The 22,228-nt window shown below is 36.2% G+C and overlaps 2 protein-coding genes across 3 annotated transcripts in view; one reads left to right on the top strand and one right to left on the bottom strand.

Annotated features, from left to right (window-relative positions):
- Window positions 1–1,649: 1,649 nt before the first annotated feature.
- On the bottom strand, window positions 1,650–2,703 carry LOC137740476 (putative F-box protein At1g31072). Its single transcript, XM_068480336.1, has 2 exons — window positions 2,441–2,703; window positions 1,650–2,094 (listed from the first exon to the last, which is right to left on the bottom strand). Exons 1-2 carry the CDS (start codon window positions 2,701–2,703, stop codon window positions 1,650–1,652), a joined length of 708 nt encoding a protein of 235 aa, XP_068336437.1.
- Window positions 2,704–17,011: 14,308 nt separating this feature from the next.
- Window positions 17,012–22,228, top strand: part of LOC137739562 (uncharacterized) — a 29,855-nt gene continuing 24,638 nt past the window's right edge. Inside the window, exons 1-6 of one of the 2 annotated variants that reach the window (XM_068479174.1) lie at window positions 17,095–17,221; window positions 17,403–20,603; window positions 20,685–20,927; window positions 21,038–21,196; window positions 21,312–21,470; window positions 21,723–22,175. In XM_068479174.1, coding sequence (XP_068335275.1) covers window positions 17,141–17,221; window positions 17,403–20,603; window positions 20,685–20,927; window positions 21,038–21,196; window positions 21,312–21,470; window positions 21,723–21,962 — 4,083 coding nt within the window. In that variant the 5' untranslated portion in view covers window positions 17,095–17,140 and the 3' untranslated portion in view covers window positions 21,963–22,175. Of the gene's footprint in view, window positions 17,222–17,402; window positions 20,604–20,684; window positions 20,928–21,037; window positions 21,197–21,311; window positions 21,471–21,722; window positions 22,176–22,228 lie in introns of those variants that run through there. The other variant, XM_068479175.1, reaches the window with a different exon arrangement.

Genomic DNA, 22,228 nt, shown 5'->3' with positions numbered 1-22,228 from the left:
GCAACTTAAAAGCAAGTTGGTTGTATTTGTATGGTTTACGGGACCAAGTTTACACACCAGTCATTCACTTGTTGAGCTGGTGCCACTGGCCCATATGCATGTTTCTTCCATTAATTAAACATCTCTTGGACGGAAAAATTTTAAGGAAAAATAATAAAAAAAACTTGAAAGTTTTGAGTTTTAATCAAAAGGACAAAAATATGTTGTAAGTGAATAATATCAGGAGTGACTTTTTAGAGTAAAAATGTCATTTTCGTTAAAAGTGAACAGTATCGGGAGTGTTTCGTTAGAACTCCCAAAATTTTATTACAAGCAATAATTTATACTAATTTACACTAAAAAGAAGAGGAGATGGGAAGAACTTGAACTCAGGACGCAGTGAGTTGAAGAGAAATACTTTAACAATGAGGGCAATCAACTACTTGCGTTTGGACGGTTATCTAAAATATTATATGAACTTACACTCATTTTTTTGTTGTCATCTGAACTATAATTTTAAGCACATTATCATTTTAATTTTTTAAACTTTCTAATTTGTCATCTCACACATGTTCATCAAACTTTCAAAAAATAAAAAACCCACATGTGCATTGTCTTCAGGGCTATTTCGGACTTTTCAACTCCCCCATCCCTTGGTGGTACTGCCAATTGGTACAAGTGCTACCATTTTTTTGTGTCATTGAAATGTTATCAACTGATTTATATTTTGTGTAACTGATTTTGAACTAGATATGATCTTTCTTACTTTCGATTTGTATGAAATGTAATACTTAGTCCCTTACAGGTCTTGTCTGGTATCTTGGACAGATAGACTATCTTGGACCAATTGATAAAAACAATTTTATTACAAGATCAATACAATTTGCCTATATTTCCTTCCTGTTTTGACAAACGATATGATAATCTACATTGAATACCTCTAAACTAAGAGAAGAGAAGAGGGTTTAAATCCTGAATGAAGAGGAATCCTCTATCCACCATTTGTGCTTAAATTTCTCTTCATAGGCCTCTCCTTAAAATAAGGTACCAATGATTGACCGAATTCTAATATTTAAAATATTTTGTGACTTAAACTATAATGAGCTTAAAAATTGTGTTTGATTACAATTTTATAGGAATTAATCTCATGAGTTGATTCTCATACAAATAAAAAATTCCATGAAATGAATTTGCATGGTTTTGCTCCACTTTTTAAGTCAAAAACTGAAACAGCATTTTGTCCAACATAAATCATCACTACTGAACATATTCGATTCATATAATGGCTCCTGCATCATAACAAAGGATAGACCAAAATTAATGAGCAGTAAACAAACCAGCAGCATCTGAATACAAACTAAGAGCAACCATTCGATCCCCGATTGATCTTCATTTTTCAGCTTGCGCTTGTGTTAGGCAGTTTTTGAGTCTTTTCACCTCCCTATTCCCATGATAATCATCACTAATAAGCTCAAACAGACTCTCCTTGTATGTAAACTTGCTATCAAAGTGACAGGACCACTTCAGATTATATAGGTCAGTGATATCCGCGAATTTGTAAAGCCCGCCATTCACACGCTGCACTTGCTTTTTTTCACATTTGATCAACTCCAACGTCTCATGGCGCCCGACGAATCATATCCCGATAACTGCCCCATTTTCTGGGATCCTTATGATGTCGGAGAAAATCGATTCTGGGTCGGGGAGTTTGTCGATTCTGGGTCGGGGAGTTTGTTAATCTTAAACCTATTCAGCCTAGTCAAAGAGTCACTCACACCATATTCTCTCATGACCCACATATCAACATGTTGATCATCCCAAAGTTTTAAATTTCCCTCATTTCTCATTGTTAAGGTACGCCATACACACAGACATCCTCCAGCAACTGTCAAACGATAAGGTCTAACAGCACCGCCAGTGGACCTTTGAAACTTGATAGGCAATGGCACTACCCGGAACTTCTCGTTGGCCAAATCAAAAACAACAATAGTCTGCTGCTTCCAGTTAAAGTACCCGGGCCAATGAAGCGCTTCATTGAAAAGAAGCCCGTTTATAATATCAGTACTGTGGCCGAAACCCTTGTCAGGTGCTGCAATTCTTTTCCAAGACTTGGTTCTTGATGAGAATATACATTAGGCCAATGAAAATAACTGGTTAAGAATTTGTAGTCTTCAGTGGCCGATACATAACCAAAACCGAAATGATTAAGGACACAGCTTTTCTTTTCTGACGATGGAGATAAACTTGTAGTCTCCGGCAAATTTTGCAAGAATCCCATTGTAGGGTTCCAGATATAATAGCTTGAGACAATCAAATCATCAGGATTGTCGACAGTAAAACACACCAAACCATTGCACGACGCCAATAGCCTGACATGATCTCTCAGCGGTTTCTTGCGCGATTCCAGGAGCCTGGCACGATCGCTTTGCAGGCGTTCTACTGGAAAGGTTAGCTTTCTGACAGAAGAAACATCCCCAAAGGACGAACCGGGTCCAAGTCAAAGGAGAGGCATTCCGATGAGGAGGAGTGCCGCTGGAATAGGAGCCTTTGGTGCTGAGATGATGCAAATTTGAACTGGGACTTGGCAAATTGTTGATCGGATAATATAGAACACCACCGTTTCGAGACGCACTTGAATCGGACTACAGATTTTGCGGGCAACCTAGCGAGGATGTCCACTAAACGGAAAGAGTCCTCCACCGCTGCTTGCTTGCGTTTGCTCATTCTTACGGGTATAAACTCACACCGAAGAGAAGAAATTAGGGTTTTTCGTCCAACTAAAAAATTTAGGCGCATTACGGGAGATCAAAAGCAAGGTACATATAGAAGCTTTGGGCTCTACATCTCGTTAAACCAAAGCGTCCTTCTTTTATTTGTTTATATTTGTTAAGTAGTGCTACATTTGTCAAACGTAATGTTATTCATATCATATTTTTATACCACCTTAGGTAGTATCTGATGTGAATAGCCACATTATTTGAAAAATTTGCAAAACCCAAGAAAATGAAAGAGAAAGACTCATCATATGCCACAATCATTATTTAATTAACTAGTTTTTCTTAATTATTAGTTTAGTAAATAATGAACTAAATTTAAAAATCTGATTAATTCAAATGATGTGGCTATCCACATCAAATGCCACCTAAGGTGGTATAAAAATATAGTACAAAAACATGGTATGAATAACATTACTCTTTATCATATATTTCGTGAATAGAGGTTATTAGGTCTACTAATACATGTGTGTTTTATCTCTATTAGAAAGAATTTTAACAAAAAGCTCTCAATACTGTTCAATTTGGATCCTTCTTGGATAGAGATTAGAGAAGCAATTTAATTAGGTTTTTAAAATTTAAAATAACTACAAAATAATATTTTATAATATAAAATTAAATATTTTTTCATGTCGGGCTTATTAGTCCAGCGACATACCAAACACTTCACTAGTTTTTGTCCTGCTTAGTCTAAGTCAAGCCAGTCCAACTTAATCTCTGAAGTTAGTCTAATCCGAAATAATCCGGTGCAACAAATGCACCCTAATGGTATAGGAAAATAGTTCAGTAAACCCTTATTTCATAAGGAAAACTAGTGAAAATGATTTGAAAACTTTGAGTTTTAACGACAATGACAAAATAAAGGGTAAAGTGAATAGTACCAGGATTGACTTTTTAGTGTAAAAATATGGTTTTTCGTTAAAAGGAACAATACCGAAAGTTTTTCGTTAAAGTTTCCTATTTCATAAGATGTCCAATAATGTATGCAATTTTTGCTTAACTTTTTTTTGCTACATTGTTAGAGATACACATTTGATGATCGAGGTGCAAACTCGAAGAACTATTTTAAGGTTGGACAACATTGAATATTCCAACCAATGTTTCTCCCTACAGCTAATTAAGAAAAAGAGCATATCGAAAAAGAAAGGGAAGTATTTGAAGTTGAAACATTGCAGAAGTATTTTATGATCTAGCAGCATTAAGCATTGTATTACCAACAAGAGAACCTTTTTTTTTTTTCTTTTCTTTTTGTGAAAAAAAAAAGAACCTTGATATGTAATTAACTGATTTCAGTTTCTGGAATGTTTGGAATCTTCTGCTTCACATACTCAGAGTACTCATCAGGGTCCATTAGGTCATCGATCGAGCTCATCCCTACTGCTCATCTCCACCTTCATGATCCACCCTTTTTCATAAGGGCTTCCATTTACCTGTATCATCACAACAATTAACCGACAGAAAATAATCTAAACTGCATACTAATAGAATTCTTTTTGTCAATTAAAAGAAGGTGAAAAGATAATTTAGTTTTCTATCACAACAAAAAAGTTAAGGGTAATAACATAATTTCCCAAAACAAATTTTTGTTGTTTTTTGTTCAAGGATCACCTACAAGTGATTTTAACATTTCTAATTTAAAAAAAATTAAACCTCTTTCCCCACTCCGATGTTCTCTCTTATTCTTTTCCTCTCTTCTTCAATTTTAAAAACAAAAGTAAAACATTTCACACACACTTTGTGTATGGGCATATACTAATTAGTTGTTTAACTAAGCAACGATTCATTAATCAATAATTGTCAAATTATTGGTCTAGCAGTCTACTATTAATCTAAAAGATGCTAGACGCTAGTCCGACGGCAGGTTGGGACCTAGGGGCTAGGCGGCTAGGCAAGGCCTAGACGGGCACCTAGACGAACTAGACGAATTTAAGTAAATCTATTATATTTTGTGTAAATAAGTGTCTGTTTATACTTAATGTATATATAATTTCATTATAAAGTACAAAATAGAATGACATATATATTTATGAAGTATTAGAATAGAATGAAAACATGAGGAACAAGCATATAATGTGTGTTCATTTAAGTATTCAACAAATCTCTTACAATTTATTGAAAAAAATAAAATGTAAAATGAAAATTATCTATTTTCTGTCTAAGTGAGTCACAAGCTAGGCGGGTTTGAACGGGTGCCTAGGTGGTCTAGGCGGGTTCCTCAGTAGGTTTTGGCGCCCTTTCTTAATTTTCAAATGCCTAAGCATTAATCGGGATGGTGACCAGCTGCATAGCACCTAGGCGGGGCCCTAGACGGCGTTAGGCAAAGATTTTTATAACAGTGAATATTGTTCTAAACTTGACTAGATGTTCAATTTAGTAAGTTTGGGGTCTAGGGTTTTTTACCCAAAATGTCTCGATGTAATTAGTAGTTGAAACGATTCATTATAGGTGAGATTTAATTTCTTGAGGTTTCCGATGTAAGAAATATGCTTTAACAATAATGGAAAAATTAGCATATGCTGTTTCTTAACTTACCAAACCTGGAGAGCTAAGAAGCACCTCTTCGTTCACTTCAATTATTTTGCCCGAGACAGGACTCTAGATGTCGGTGGAGGCTTTCACACACTCAACACTTCCTACAGTGCTGGCTTGCGTAACTGCAACACCAGTATCAGGCAGCTCTACGTAAATAATGTCACCTAAATGTTCCTGAGCATGGTCTGTTATTCCTACTGTAGCCAACTTCCCTTCGTCAACTTTCGCCCACTCATGAGACTTTGCATACTTTAAACTCTCCATAACTGAACACACACACACATGATATATAAACATGAGATAATGTTTATGTAATAAAATGTAACGAAACAATTAAAACAGAGAACGAAATCGTTGTCAAAATGGAGAGAAGGCTAAGGGTTTTAAGAATTACCAGAACACAAGTCTCTGGACGGAATTGCAGACATCTTCGAAGAGAAAGCAGTTCTTGTTGGCCTCCACAACCTACTACTCAATTTCATCTTCCTCTCTCCCCTCACAAATTTTTTATATATATGTCCTCCGCCGCTACCGTTGAGGAACTTGATAGAATCCATGAGTTGCTTCCAATTTAGCGTTAGTAAACCTCACTCGTCTACTCGTCTACTTATGCATTGCGTGCATATGTAGCGTCCTGTCCGACCCTTTTTTTAGGACTATTTTTATTTCTCGCTTTCAGCCGCGAAATCTTTGTAATTTGTCCTTCTGAACTTTGTTATAAAAATTCCCGTCGACCGAAAAAAAAAACAAAAAAATCACACAAATGGGTCATGTGGGAACTAGGCAGGTGGCTACTCATGTCAGTTTGGGTTTATGCTTCATAGGTTATCGGTGATGTACACGTGATTAGGAAACATGACGTGTCGACAATTTTTGCTCTGATGACACGCCAACACATTTGAGAATGTAAGTTCGGAAAAGGATGCGATGTAATAATCGTGTTTGTTCATCGTATATCGTACGATTAGTTTTTATTAGGTATTATTTATAATTGAATTTTAAATTTTAAAATTTAAATGATTTCTGATCATACGATATACGATGAACAAACACGATTACGGGATCCCTAAGATCCCTAGGAAAAGGATCGAGCGATGATCCTTTTCCTGTACGTTCGATGTATAAGTAAGTTTGATTATTTTTTCTATTGACTATTTTATCTATTGTTAATTGGTATTATAAGTAATTAAGCTCTGATACTATAAAAGAAGTTTATGTTACATCATACAACTATTTCACAAAAAGAATTCAATTTATTTATAAACTTATGCAAGGACAATCTGATACAATAGGGTCCTCCTTAAGAGGTATTAGTAACACCACATGCCATAAAATTTCTTACTACTATATTAATTATGGGGAAAAAAATTTTACCCACCTTTTTTTTAGCTTTTAACAATTTTCCTTTAATTCTAATTTTCAAATTAAATAAATAAAGCATACATAACGAACATAATTGAGTAAAAATGAGTGTGGCTAAAAAAATGTGCGTATGTATTTTTTATTACAAGAGATATATTACTCTCTAAAGTCTAAACTACCATAAAAGAGTAAAAGAGGACTTGAAATCGGAACAGTGAGTTTTTTCCACCCTCCCCCATTTTCTTCTTTTTGTTTTCATTGTTAACCTTTATTTGGATTTTTAAAGAAAATAAAAGAGTACTTTGTGATAGAAAAATGAAATCATATAGCGTAAAATATGGAGTCTAGGTTTTTTTTTCCTTAAAAATATGTTTTATGTGTTTTTGAACTAGGAAGTAGCATTTGAGGGATATTTTTTTGTTTATAATTTGAGAAATATATGAATTTCCATCGTCTTATTTTCATTTGAACTTGAATGTGGAGAATATGAAAAGGACGAAGAAACTTGCGAGAGTATAGGAGCAATTAAAAAGTTCTGGACATTAATATGGTACTTCTCAATTGGATTTTCAAATCTAAGGTATTGCACTAAATGTGTGGTAACACTACTACACAGATGGCATGTCACGTCCTAGATCGGTTATGCCGTAGTACGATATTATTCGTTTTGGGCTCCAGCCATGTTCTCACGGTTTTGTTTCTGAGAACTCACACGAGAACTTCCTAGTGGGTCACCCATCCTAGGAATGCTCTCGCCCGAACTCGCTTAACTTTGGAGTTTTGATGAAACTCGAAGCCAGTGAGTTCCCAAAAAGCCTCGTGCTATAGGCAGGGAAGCATGTACATATAAGGCACATCACCCCCTCTCCGCTGGTCGATATGGGATGTTACATGGCCAATCCATGCATATATAAGCATAATGTTTTTCTTATTCCATGACTAATTGTTTTGAGAATTTTCAAGCTCGTTTGTAAATGCTTTTAAAATGATTGACAACGTCGAAAAAATATTTTGAATTCCAAAAACACACGCAATTGTTATTTGTGTTATTAGAGATTGTTTATTCAAGTAGTTAAGCATTCATTTCATTTTCTTTCTATTTGTGATCAATGACCAAATAGGACTGCCGTGTTTTTTTTTTCTTTTTTTCTTTTTCGAGAAGAGTTTCTTCTCTTAAGTTGGCCAAATTTTAGAAGTCCACAACAACTAGTCAAAGGCTCAAAGGTGGTGTTTGGCGGGCTATGATTTAAATATTCTATTCCAAGAAATCTCTGTTTTCTGCCATGAGAGATTTCCCACATGTTTTCCCGTTCCAAATATTCTCCGAATATTTGTACATATATAAGTATGTATATATATGGGGATATTATATTTATGTTTTTACGTTCGAGAAATTAGACCAATAGGTAGCCAGTCAGTTATTTTTGGAAAATAGTATTGAAGGAGCAATGTAAATAATTGTCTTTTTAATTATATGGCCCGTGTCAAATGTTAAGGTCTTTACAGTATGTCGAGAAAAGTGAGTGTCATACCAATATGTTGAAATTATATTGAAATTATACTCTTACAGTGGGTTGAAAAATTTAAGTGTGAAACCAATATATTTAATTTACACTAGTGTAACAGTAGTGTTATAAGCATCAAACACAAGTTACCTAATTTCTATATATATGTATCACACTTATTCAAACTATGGAATGATTAAGATGCGCTCAATGCTTCATTAAAATGGTACTTGGAGTTTTGTATATAAGTTTCAGTATTACCTTAATAGAATCCTAGCACATGTAAAGTCCATTTCCTAATTACATTTAAACCTAACTCAATGTTTTCGGTACCACTTTCACATGATTCTTCCATAATTAACCTCCTTACGGTATTAGAAAGTTTAAGTCAGAATGTTTAATTTTAATTAGTCTGAATCTGTAAACATCTTTGTTTGTTCCAATGGACTGTGTTCGACAAGGATCTAAACCAAACATTTCCTTGTGCAAATAATTGTCGTACCAAACAGCTAAACATATATACTTCCAAAACACACGATTCCACCGGCTATCATAATTTTGCATGTTACAGTTTATTATTATTATTATTTTTTTTTTTTTTGTCAATCAAAATAAATTTCATTAAAAAAAGTTAATATAAAAGTAAGGGCCATTAAAAAAGGAGAACTTTAATGAAAAACTCATAATATTGTTCACTTTAACGAAAAACTATATTTTTACACTAAAAAGTCAATCATGGTACTATTCACTTTACCCTTTATTTTGTCTTTATCGTTAAAACTCAAAATTTTCAAGCCATTTTCATTAGTTTTTCTTTAAAAAAGAGAGTTCAAAACTGTCAAGCAATGTCCAACTCCACATAAAGCAATTACAATGAAATATGCCCAAAAAGGCAGTGCATAGAACTGAAAAAGAGCAAAAAACTCTAGAACTGAAAAAAAAAAAAAAAAAAAAACCGCTGCTACAGGGCAACAAACTAAATGAATGAACGGAAAACGGGAGTAGACAAGCCATCTGCGCTATGAACGCTCCCATAATCCAATCAAATCGAGCAAAATGAAATTTAAAAGCTACTAACTACCAAGTCATTGGCGCTATGAGCACTCACATAACTTAGATTAGATCTTTGTATTATAATTTAAATTGATTAAAGGGTGCTAGAAAGAGAAACATTGATCATAGACCAAACTCCTCAAATTGTATAGGACCAGTTGAAGAAAGTAGAAAGGACGGTTGGACTGTTCAACCTTCCTTTTAAAAAAAAATCTATAAAGCCAAATTGGAAATTTTGTTTAAATTAGTTTATAAACATGGATGCCAAAGGTGAGAGAGGCAAATGTCTTAATCGACTAAAGAATTAATCGGTCGCCGATGGCCGCCAATCTGAGGGGACCCAAAGGCCACCATTTCTTTTTTCTTCTGTGGCAATGACTTTTTTAACACAAAAGCAACCCACGAAGTGGCAGTTTACACCAACATGAAACCGACTTTGAACCCTTAAACATGAAGGATTATAAAAAAATGGCATTAATGATTGAAGTCCCTCTCCTGTTATAGACTTTTTTTTCCTAATTGCTATAGACTCAAACCTTATATATTTTAGATTTTTAATTGAAATCCCTTTTATGCTACATAAATGACATAATAATAAAAGAGATACAATAATACCAATAAAAACTCAACTTTTTTTTTCTTTTTTTTTTTGCTTTCATTTACACTACCAATTTAATTATTCAAAATTACTTACGGGTTTTGATAAAATAATAATAATAATTGCTTATGGGTGCATTGACACACCCCGACCGAGATCAGGGCGTGCTGGCCGTCACACGGAGGTGACGTAACCATGTGCACGTGCGGAAACTAATAAAATAGTAATATAAAAGTACGAATAATTAAAAAAAACTAGCATACAAGGTACTAAGCAAGTGCTAGCGTATGTGAGACACAAGTTCAAAGCAAGTCTACAGCAGTCCAAAAGAAAGGATGCGACAATAGTACACCCGAAGGTGACCCTACGCTGGTGAGTATCTGTCAGAAATGCCGGAAAAGCCCTTTGGGAAACCATCGAACTTGCTAAGCAACTAGAACCTGGAGGGGCGCAAAACAAAAGCGTGAGTGGGCAAAAACAAAGCTCTTTGAAAATCATTTAGTAAAACACATTCTAACCCCTCGCCGTAAAACCTGTATACTTCCCAGAAAATAAACTTATATACGTATGTATAGATATGCCAGTCATGCTCAAAGATATGTCATTCATGCTCGAGAATATGCCATGTCGGAATCTCATAATAAAATGCAAGTGCTTAGTTATAGAGCATGTCAATAACATGTAATCTGGCAGCCGGAGTCACCTAACGTGACCTGTACGGCTGCATATAGAGCTCAAATCTCAAACTCAATAACTGAACCTGCCCACGAGTCGGAACCACCTAAAGTGGTCTGTACGACAGGCCTGGGTGTAACATATATATACGCTCTAGTGCTACAATCACGTGAAAGCTGTGCGAATAATCGCGGGTCACCTACGAGTCGGAACCACCTAATGTGGTCTGTACGACAGGACTGTGCACCTAACTTGGATCCAAGCTGAGCGTGTGGTGCGGGAGGTGAACATCACGTGAAGGACTGTGCCCTACTCTGGGTGGGAGCACTAACACCGGGGGTGCAGGTTATGAGCTCTCTAAGCATCTCAAACTACTACTGAATATAAACATGAATACCACTTACCTGGCACTTACCTGTGCGTCCACAGCACCAAATACGCATATATAAATGTATGCCACTACTAATGCATGTGATGATGCGTAAATGATAAGAATATGGTGCATGGCATAAAACAATTAACCCTTTTTAATCAATTTCTGGGAATATAAATGTATATAGGTATATACGGAAAACCAAAAACCCACTCACTGGTAAGTGGAAAGGTCGTAGCCCCCTGCCTCGAGTGACCACGCTCGTCCTCGGGGTACGTATTACCTATACGCGAAACAACTACAAAAACGTTAATTTAAAAGCACATAACCAACTTCTCGTAATAACTTCTCAAACATTGCTCAAAATGGACAAATGAATATACCAACGTGCTCTACACAACCTCAAGATCACAACCATATTTTTAGAAAAAATTTCCTCCGCCGCACGGGCCCCCACGCGCCGGCTAAGGCAAAGGCCACACGCGTCGGCTACGCGCAGGCACGTGCGGTGCACACGGACGGCGTCAACTGACGTCGTGAGGAATATTCCATTTGTTCTAACGGATTCCGTCAACGGCGTCAGGAATATTCCGTCAGATTTGACAGAATATTCCGTCACCTTCTCCGGCGAGCCTCCGGCGACGTCGCCGGCGCCGGAAAACTGGAAAAACTTCAAATCGTGTTTTCTCGTTCGTTTCTCAACCATTTTCTACGATTCTTGAACCAAAAAGAAGCTTAGGACTAGTAGAATCACGATATACTACTTTTAAAGGCTAAAACCCACGCGATCATACCTGTCTCCAAACTCAAAAACCGGCCAACTTCGAACCAAGCTATTTCGACGTCCAAATTCGTCCAACGAAGCACTCCGAGGCTCCTTGGGACCTCACTAAGACATCTACGAGCTTCAAAATTCCAAAAACATGCTAGATTAAGTTTGCATGAATAGTACTCAAATCGGAGCTCGTGAAATCGACGTGAAAACGTTAGAGTTCTTACCTGAAAATGGTATGATCGTGCTCCTCTCAACCTCACGAGTTCGATAGTGACCTTAGTTTCCTCGATCTGCAATGGTTTGGTGTAGTTGTGTGTTTGTCCGTACGTTTATGGTGAATGGGAAGGGAAAGGGAACTCGGGAGAGAGAGACAGGGAAAGACAGAGAAAGGGATAGAGACAGTGAGAGTGTGTGTGTGGCCCAGCACCTGCCAACACCACACCAAGCAACCAAAAACACCATGAAAACGAACTAGGGGTAAAAAGGTCATTTCACAAGTACGTTTTAATAATCCCGGGACGGGATGTCACATGCATTCTAGATTATATAAAAAGGGATTTTATTTTATTATTTTTATTTTTATAAAATGAGTACATTTATATGATAAAAATTTGGCTACATTTTATATATAAAAAATTGGTACATTTTATATAGAAAAAAATGGGTACATTTTATATTAAAAAAAAAAACAATGGTACATTTTAGATTAAAAATAAATAGATTTTACATTAAAAATGGGTACATCTTACATAACAAATGGGTACATTTTACATAAAAAATGGTACTTACAACAAAAAATAGGGATACATCTCTATTAATTAATAAAACACTCATTGTCAACCAAAATCCTATAAAATTATCAGTTTAACTCTCTAATTAAAACAAACATGAATAAGAAATATGGGGCAGAAATGTAATTTCAAACAACCAAATTTTGTTCTTTTTTTTTCCAAAGCCTCACTTACATGTAATCCTAACATATCTCTAATTTAAAAATAAATAAATAAATAAAAAAGAAAAGAACTTTCCACTCCCACATTCTCTATCACTCTCTTCATCTCCTTCTATTTCACAAACAAAAATAAAAAAAAATTCTCACACACTTTATGTGTGCCCATATGCTAGTAAACATAAAACAAAGTGGTACATTTGTAAAAAAAAGGGTACATCATAAATAAATTATGGGTACAAATAAAAGGTTAAAAAAATTATGAGTACAAATAAAATTTTAAATAAGGGAAAAAAAATTAATATATGGGTACAAATCAAAATTCAAAAGAAAATTGGTACAATTTAAAAAATAGTTGCAAATAAAAAATAGGTACAAACTAGAAATATAAATATATGATAAAAAATTTAACCATATATATAATATATCAAATGTAACATTTCTAATACTAACTAAATATATTTAAAAATAAAACTTTATTACCGTGACATGTAAATATTTTATTTTTGAATAATTAATGACGTTTATTAAAACCGAATGACTTTGATCAAAATTAAAATAAAAAAAATTTAATTGGAGTGAAAAAAACTAAGAATAGGAACCTAATTTGGAAATAAATCTTCTAATATTCTAAATATAATCAACCAATATTTATACAATCACACATTCACATAACAAAATAATGGAATTTCGAATCAGATTTGAACAGATGAAAATAGACTTACTGTTTTGGAATCCGTACATTTCAAAAAATAACAAAAAATAAAAAGGAACATAGCAAAGCAGATTTTTTCAATGTGCTCAGAACACGGGCGGAAACACTACATACTATTACACAATTGGAGAAACATTTTAAAAAAAATTCTTTTAATTGTATAATAACATGTATTCTGTGTTCCGGACACACTGAAAATTCTTCTGCTGCCGTTGATTGCCTGGCACTGTAGGTGGACCCCTCTGCCCCCTCACTCATATTTATGTAGTTGGAATCTCTCTCCCCTCAACTCATCTGGCTTTTCATTTTGTTTGACAAAAAAAAAAGTTCTGCCTTTTCATTTTGTATTTTCACCTTCATCATCCTCATCACCTTCACCAAAATCCTAATCACTCCATTTGTTATTCGTCTCTCGGGAAGAAACAACAAAAAAAGCTTCCCAGAAATCTAAGGAGAATCCAATCAAAACTTTATCAGGCAAGTCATCAACCTCACTCTCTCTACTTATTCCTTTTTTGTTATGCATTTATTTTATGCATACCTGTTTTCTTCTTTCTTTTGCTTATGGTGTTTCGATTAACTGGTTAAGCATCCAATTTGATCCTTGTGCGATGATGGAATCTGGGTTTGGTTTAGATTTGGGTGAAGTTTTAGAATTTGGTTCTTATGTGAATTGGATTGCGCATTTCAATTTTCATTTGTTTCTGATGTCAAAGTTCGTGTCTTTGAAGTCTTTGAAAGAAGTTGCAGACGGGTCATGTCAGTTGGTCAAGACGGACTTTGAATCCCGTATCTAATAAATCAGAGTAGTTTAAAATATCGACGAATCGAAAAAATACTTTGAAAGAATCAAGAAACCGTCTTCACGTTCCATTTGTTGATTGCTGATCCTTGATGATCATTTGTCTGGTCCATTTTCTTCATATCTTCACTTTGATGATAAGATCAATTAAATTTTATTTAATTAGGGGTGTTTGGTAGATATTTTAGTCGTTAAAGCTGCCTAAATCGCTATTAAAGGGTTAAGGAAGTATGAATTTATTGGTAAATTTAACACATTTGAGGTTGGTTTACTTGCACGTCCTGTTGCAGTGGATTCCAGCTCTTAATTGAATTTTCTTTATTTTTATTTTAGCGTCAATTTTTTATTAACGACATTGAATAATTGGATTTGAGCAACAAAAATAGTCGGAAGTGTAAGAAGGAGAAAATAATGGAATGAGAATCCTCTCCGGATTCTGTAAGGATTCCGGAAATGCTCCAATCATATTTGTTCATCGTATATCGTGCGATCAGTTTTTGTCAAGTACTGTTTATATTTAATTTTAAATAAAAAAATTTATAATTATTTCTGATCACACGATAAACGATGAACGAACATGATTAAAGAATCTGAAGAATATCCTCATTCAAAATGATGCTATGTATGTTTGACAAGTTTACTTACATAAAATGAGTCAAATCGCATTTCACATCACATTCGACATCTTATTGGAAATAGTCTAATGCGATTGTTGACGCTTGTGTATTTAGTATGCTTTGATTTGCGAGTTCTATTCTTTAGCCCTTAAAAGTACATGAAAAATCGAGAATTAGATTGATTAGGAATACCAAATTGATCTAGTACCCATTCTTTCTCGCCCGTATTCATGTTATAGAGCTTGTTTAAAAGTGCTGTTAAAACAACTGAAAGCACATTTTGTGAAAATGTTTTTAGAATCAATTTTTAGTAAAAATATAAGTAAATCTTGAAAAAGTAATAAAGTGTTTCTTACAAAAAAAAACACATAACTAGTGCTTATTGCAAGAAATATTTGTGCTTTTGGAACCTAAAAACATTCTAACTAGCACGTCTAAAGTGTGTTTATATCATGTGAAAGCTGATCTTGATTATCCACCTCAATTAGTGGCCGCCTAATTTTTCTCCAATTGTCGAAGATAATTGATATGCCTTTTTTTATGTAATTACGGAGCCAAAGATGGTGATTAAAATTATAAAGTAGGAAAAACAAACTTAAGAAAGAAAATGATGGCCAAGCTACCTGTCCATGCCGCCCCCGCCTTCTTCCTTTCCCCTCTTTAACTTTGAAAGAATCTTTTTTATTTTCTAATTTTTCTTTTTGGTCACAACTTTGGAAGGGAAATTTAGAAAAGATGGGGTTTGTGATCTGTCGATTCAAATAAAAAGATACATCCAAAAATATAAAGGATGGACTGCCAACTTTGCTAGTGGCTTCCGAGTAAGGATCTTCAAATCACATTCGTTCATTGTATATCGTACAGTCAGAAATCATTATAAAATTTTTATTTAAAGTTAAATATAAATAGTATATGACAAAAACTGGCTACACGATGTACGATGAACGGATGTGATTGAAGGATCTTTAGAATCCTCACAAAGAGGATCCGGCGAGGATCCTCTCTCGTGGCCACCTCCCACTGCTTGCTTCACTCTTTTTGTATTAGCAACAGACGGTCCAGATGTCTCTAGGGATTCAAAGATGTACACCGTTTAATTTTTTTTCCATTTTTTTTCTAATTTATTTTTCCATTTTTAACCCATGAAAATGGAGTAATCTTTTGTGGCAACACAGTTTGGTACATCAATTGAATTTTTTGCTTCAAATATCTAACTAATTGTATAGTACATTTAGTGTATCTGGATGTGTAAAAAATTATATTCTTTGGATGAAGAATTTTGGGTCCCACATACTAAATCGTTCCACATGAGATCATCACATGTTAGATCATCACTAGTTTAAGTGACAGAAAAATTGGCAGGCAGCATGTGATTTTGATCTCACCTTGAAGATAATTGAGTGTTTTCCTATTGGTTTCTCCTCTTTGGACTATGACGATTACACAGTTATGTAGTGTTATTAGCACGAGTTATGATCAACTTGAACATTATCGTTATCGAGGTCATTATGTCCTTGAATGTGGCCAAAAGCCAGGAACCCATGCTTTGTTAGTGGTCCATGTATTGATGATAGACCTTGCATCATTGCCTAAACTCAATTATTCATTTTTAATGGAACCAAAATTTTAATCTTCTAAGTTTTTGGCAAAACTTAGAGTTACTAAAGTTTTTATTATTTGATACTAATTACTAATTAATTATAATCCAAGTCTTCAATTTCAATGAGAGAGTGAAAGAAAGAGCGTCTAAATTAAAAATTTTTTTTTTAACAAACGATATTATCTACATTAAAATAAAATTATGGACTTAGCCTCACAATGGCTTACCAATAATGTGGTTGAACTTTGCCTTTGGTAAAAATCAAACCTAAAACCTCTCACTTATAAGTGAAGAATAATATTACTAAATTGTAGTAATTTATAAAAGAAAAAATTATTAAATTGAAATAATTTTTTCTATTATATTAATTAATTTAATTATAAAATTTCTTTTTGTACTTTTTACTTATGAAATAATAAATAAAGAGCATCACGAAAGAATAAAATTCTGTGCCATGATGCTGATGGGCCACTAGTATGAGTTGGGGGTGGGTCCCTGTTTTGGGTTCCACGTCAGATTTTTTTTTGTCCATTTCCGGCACACAATTCACAGGGGCCCTGTGACCCAAATTACATAATTGCCCCTCTATGCTTTCCTTGCTGTTACGAAATGTCTTTCTCTGCGTTTATTTTTCATGCAAGATTGCAAAGCCTTCACGTAAAAGAATTTTTCCAGAAAAAATGAAGTGTAGTAATTAAGAATCTTTTTTTTTTTTTTTTTGAAAAATCTGTATTATTTTTATAAGTTGATATCATTAAAAGTATCTGATGAAGTTGTTCTTGTTCTGAAATCGCAGAGAAGCGAGTGGTGTAGGTGAAAGCTGGGTAAAATATGGAAGAAGCACAAGTGATCTCCGAAACCACGGTGAAGGTTGCTGAGAATTCCGAGACTGCAGATGCCGAAGCGATCAAGGTAACCGCGATCTGCGTTCTGTGATTCAAGCCTTTCTCTTTGCTAGTTTTGTTCGAAGTGATCGGAATTAAGTTACAGTAGTCATTCATGGATTAGTTTGCAACTGAACGTTTAAGTCCTTTCGTGGGATCATTTGATTTTGCATGATTTGAATGGATGCTGAATGTTGTTTTCGATGTAGGTATCGAATGGGAAATTGCTGCCGGTAGAAAAAGAAGGAAGGAAAGAAGAGGAGGAAGCAACATTTGATGGAGAGTTCATAAAAGTTGAGAGAGAATCGATAGATGTGAAGGATGGTTCTCATGCTGCTGAAACAGCATTGGCGGAGGACGACAAGGTATCTGTTATTGAGAGAAGCTCGAGCAATTTGAGCAGAGAATTGCTAGAAGGGCGGGAGAAGGTCAGTGACCTTGAGGTTGAAATCGAAAGATTGGCTGGTGCGTTGAAGCATTCGGAATCAGAGAGTTCTGAGCTGAAGCATGAGGTCTTGCTTATGAAGGAGAAGCTGGGAGAAAGTGGAAAGAAGTATGAAGAGCTTGAACTCAGTCATAAGAAATTGCAAGAGCAAATCACCGAAGCCGAGGAGAAATACAGTTCGCAGCTCAATGTTTTGCAAGAGGCATTGCAAGCTCAAGAAGAAAAGCACAAGGATCTGATCGCGGTGAAGGAATCGTTTGACGGTCTCAACCTTGAGCTTGAAAGCTCGAGAAAGAGGATGCAGGACTTGGAGAAAGAGTTGCAGAGTTCTGCCTGCGAGGTGCAAAAGTTTGAGGAGCTGCACAAGCAAAGTGGTTCACATGCCGAAACTGAGACAAAGAGGGCCTTGGAGTTCGAGAAACTGCTCAAAGCAACAAGGTTGAGTGCGAAGGAGATGGAAGATCAGATGGGTTCCATACAAGGAGAACTCAAGGGCCTGTATGAAAAGATTGCCGAAGATGAAAAAGTCAAAGAAGCACTCAGTTCTACCGCTGCCGAGCTTTCTGCTGTCCAAGAAGAGCTGGCTCTATCAAAGTCTCAAGGCGCAGACCTGGAGGAGAAACTCTCGGCTAACGATGCTCTGATAAATGAACTGACTGAGGAATTGAGCCTGAAAAAGGCCTCGGAATCTCAAGTGAAGGAAGATATTTCCGCTCTTGAAAATCTGTTTGCATCAACTAAAGAAGATCTTCAAGCAAAGGTTTCTGAATTGGAAGAAATGAAGTTGAAGCTACAGGGGGAATTGAGCGCCAAGGAATTAGTTGAAGCCGCACGAAAAACTCATGAAGAACAGTCCGTAGTTGCACAGGAGAATTTGGCAATAGTAACCAAAGAAAAAGAAGCTCTGGAAGCAGCTGTGGCAGATCTCACCGGTAATGTGCAGCTGATGAAGGAGCTGTGCAGTGATCTCGAGGAAAAATTGAAGCTTTCAGAAGAGAATTTTCATCAAAAAGATGCTCTTTTGTCTCAATCTTTGTCGAACAATGCTGAGCTTGAACAGAAGTTGAAGTCACTGGATGAGCTCCATAATGAATCAGGAACTGCTACTGAAAAGAATCTTGAACTTGAAGCAATTATTCAAGCTTCAAATGCAGCAGCGGAGGAGGCAAAATCGCAACTGAGAGAGCTCGAGCAACAGGTAAGTGCGGTAGAGCTGAACCGAGGAATTGCTGAGAGTGGTCTGGAAGAACTCTCTCAAAAATTATCTGCACTCAATACTGCATTGAGCGAGGTCGAGGAAGAAAAGAAACAGCTGACTGGTCAGGTGCAAGAATACCAAGAGAAGATAGGCCAGCTGGAATCTGCATTAAACCAGTCAACTTTGCAATATTCAGATCTTCAGGAGGAACTGAAGACTGCCTCCGAGAAATGTGCCGAACATGAGGTCCGGGCCACTGAACACCATCAGCGAAGCCTCGAACTTGAAGATTTGGTCCAAATTTCTCATACCAAAGTGGAGGATACTGGTAAAAAGGTGAGCGAGCTGGAGTTGATGCTTGAAACAGAGAAGTCCAGAATTCAAGAACTCGAGGAACAAATAACTGGTTTGGAAAAGAAATGTCAGGAGGCAGAAGCAGATTCTGGGAATTACTCTAACAAGGTATCTGAACTTGCTTCTGAACTCGAGGCATTCCAAGCGAGAACATCTAGCCTTGAAGTTGACCTGGAAGTGGCCAACAAAAAGGGAAGGGAGTTGTTTGAAGCCTTGAATGTTGCCACAGAAGAGAAGAAAAGGTTGGAGGATGCATCGAGTAGTTTTACTGAGAAGTTTTCCGAATCAGAAAAATTGGTGGAGGTCTTAAGAGAAGAATTGAAGATGACTCAAGAGAAATTGGAAAGCATTGAAAATGATCTGAATACTGCTGGAATCAGAGAAGGCGAGGTCATACAGAAACTCAAATGTGCGGAGGAGCAACTGGAGCAACAAGGCAAAGTAATAGAGGAAACAATGTCAAAGAAATCAGAGCTTGAAGCGCTACATGAAACCCTAGTGAGGGATTCAGAGATCAAACTTCAAGAAACAATAGAGCGCTTCACTAACAGGGATGCCGAGGCAAATTCTCTGCTTGAGAAACTAAAGATTCTTGACGATCAGGTGAAGATTTATGACGAGCATATTGCTGAAGCAGCGGGGAAATCTGCATCGTTGAAAGAAGAGCTGGACAACAGCTTGGCTAAATTGGCATCTTCCGAAAGTACCAATGAAGAACTCAGAAAACAGATCTTGGAAGCAGAAAACAAAGCTTCTCAGCCTTTCTCAGAAAACGAAATGCTAGTTGAGACGAATGTTCAGCTGAAATGCAAGATTGATGAATTGCAGGAATCGTTGAATGCTGCTCTATCTGAAACTGAAGCCACTACAAGAGAACTTGTTTTGCACAAGAGCAGTGTTGAAGAATTAACAGATAAGCACTCAAGAGCCTTAGACCTTCATTCTGCTTCCGAAGCCCGCATTGTGGAAGCAGAGACGAAGTTGCAAGAAGCCATTGAAAGATTGAGTCAGAGGGATTTGGAAGCTAACGACTTGCTGGAGAAGCTAAATGCCCTAGAAGGCCAAATAAAATTGTATGAAGAGCAAGTTCGAGAAACATCTGCGGTTTCTGAAACCAGAAATGCAGAGCTAGAAGAAAGTCTATCAAAGCTGAAGAATCTGGAGAGTTTTGTTGAGGAGCTGCAAACCAAGTCAGCTCACTTTGAAGAAGAGAGCAGGAAACTAGCTGAGGCAAATATAAAGCTTACAGAGGATGTGTCTACATACGAGTCCAAACTAAGTGACCTTGAAGCAAAATGCTCCACTGCCATTGTTGAGAAGGACGAAACAGTTGAACAACTTCAGGCTGCAAAAAGGACCATTGAAGATTTAACGCAGCAGCATTCTTCTGAAGGGCAGAAACTACAATCTCAGGTTTGCACCAAACTTTTTTATAATTATTTTGCGGCTAAATATTGTTGCTTTATGCTTATCAGCTACATTCGTTTGCCACAGATATCTTCGGTTATGGATGAAAACAGCCTGCTTAATGAAGTGCATCAAAATACTAAGAGGGAACTCCAGCAATTGATATCCAACCTTGAAGAACAGCTCAAGGAAGAAAAAGCAGGAGAAGCTGCTTTAAAATCTGAGGTTGAAAATCTCAAGGCTGAGGTTGCTGAGAAACCTTCGTTGCAGAATTCTCTCAAGGAACTCGAAGAGAAATTGTTGAAAACTGAAGCTCAACTGCAAAAAGAGGTAGAATATCAATTTCCATGAAAAAAAAAAACACAGATAAGCTCTTGGGCGGCCAAAGAATGGGGCACATTCATCTTTTGAACATTCTTTCTGACTCAGACGAATTGTAGGTTGAAAGCATTAAGGCGGCTGCAGCGGAAAGAGAGGTAGAGTTGACTTCAAAATTGGACGATCATGCGCATAAGGTCCATGACAGAGATTTATTGAATGAACAAGTCACAAAACTCCGGAGCGAGTTACAACTTGCTCATGCCACTGTTTCCAAAAAGGTTAGGAACCGATCAATTTCAAGATTTCTTTTACTTAAACTGTGCGCTGACAATTCTCTACAAAAGGAATTTAATGCCGGCTAAAACGTTCATGTTTGAATTCCCTATTCAACAGAAGGAAGCAGATTCTCAAAAGGACCTGGAACGAGAAGCATCGTTGAAGCATTCTCTTGAAGAACTTGAAGCTAAGAATAAAGAAATCGCTCTTCTAGATAAGCAAGTCAAAGAGCTCGAGCAGAAAGTGCAGCTGGCAGATACCAAAGTAACAGAAAGGGTATGTTTATTTCTGTTTCCAACTCACTTTATAGTTACCACCACAGTAGAAATTCCGAAAACAGCATACGCTAGTTACGTAATCTTAAGCTCTCAGTAAATGTCAATTTTTTGGACTTAATTGTCGAAAACAACTCGGGGAAATGAAAACATTAAACCATACCAAAAGGGTTTCAGCTTGCACAAGGCTTTTAACTTACAAGAATTCGAGCGGGAGACTAAATTTACTTATGTTTAAATGATCGTGTTGCAGGGTGATGGAGGCAGTGTAGCTGGACTGGAAGTGAAATCCAGGGACATTGGATCAACCATTTCAACTCCATCGAAAAGGAAGAGCAAGAAGAAGTCAGAAGCAACACCTGCTCAAACCTCATCATCTGCAGATATCCATACACATACAACTGCGGCTTCCCCAATGACAAGCGTTAAGTTCATCGTGGGAGTGGCTGTGGTGTCTGCGATCATCGGCCTCATTCTTGGAAAACGATACTAGATCAAGTTTTTGTGTTTTCGGGTTTGTCCGTCAGGTTTTGGTTGATTACTTCGTTAATTGTTTCGCTTTGTGGACATTATCCACAGAAAGATTGAAGGCTTTGTTTTTGTGCTTTCAAGCTTGGTTTTTGAGAGGTTGTTGGTCAGGATATTTATTGTTTGCAAAGCAAAACACAGATGATTATGTGTTATTGGAGGTTGTATTTAGTTTGTGTATTGGGTTGCAGATGCTTTCGAAAATATAAGAATTTATGCGTTTGTTGATAT

This window comes from Pyrus communis, chromosome 7 (genome assembly GCF_963583255.1).
Source record: "Pyrus communis chromosome 7, drPyrComm1.1, whole genome shotgun sequence".
Taxonomy (NCBI): Eukaryota; Viridiplantae; Streptophyta; class Magnoliopsida; order Rosales; family Rosaceae; genus Pyrus; species Pyrus communis.
Note: the sequence above shows the minus strand (reverse complement) of the source record. Positions and strands in the feature narration are given on the sequence as shown.

What these genes read in the sequence shown, in the direction of transcription:
- LOC137740476 (XM_068480336.1), bottom strand. Translation starts at nt 2,703, where the DNA reads ATGAGCAAACGCAAGCAAGCAGCGGTGGAGGACTCTTTCCGTTTAGTG. An exon ending in CCTTTGGGGATGTTTCTTCT is followed by an intron (nt 2,095 to 2,440) that starts GTCAGAAAGCTA and finishes ATTCTCATCAAG; the next exon opens with AACCAAGTCTTGGAAAAGAA.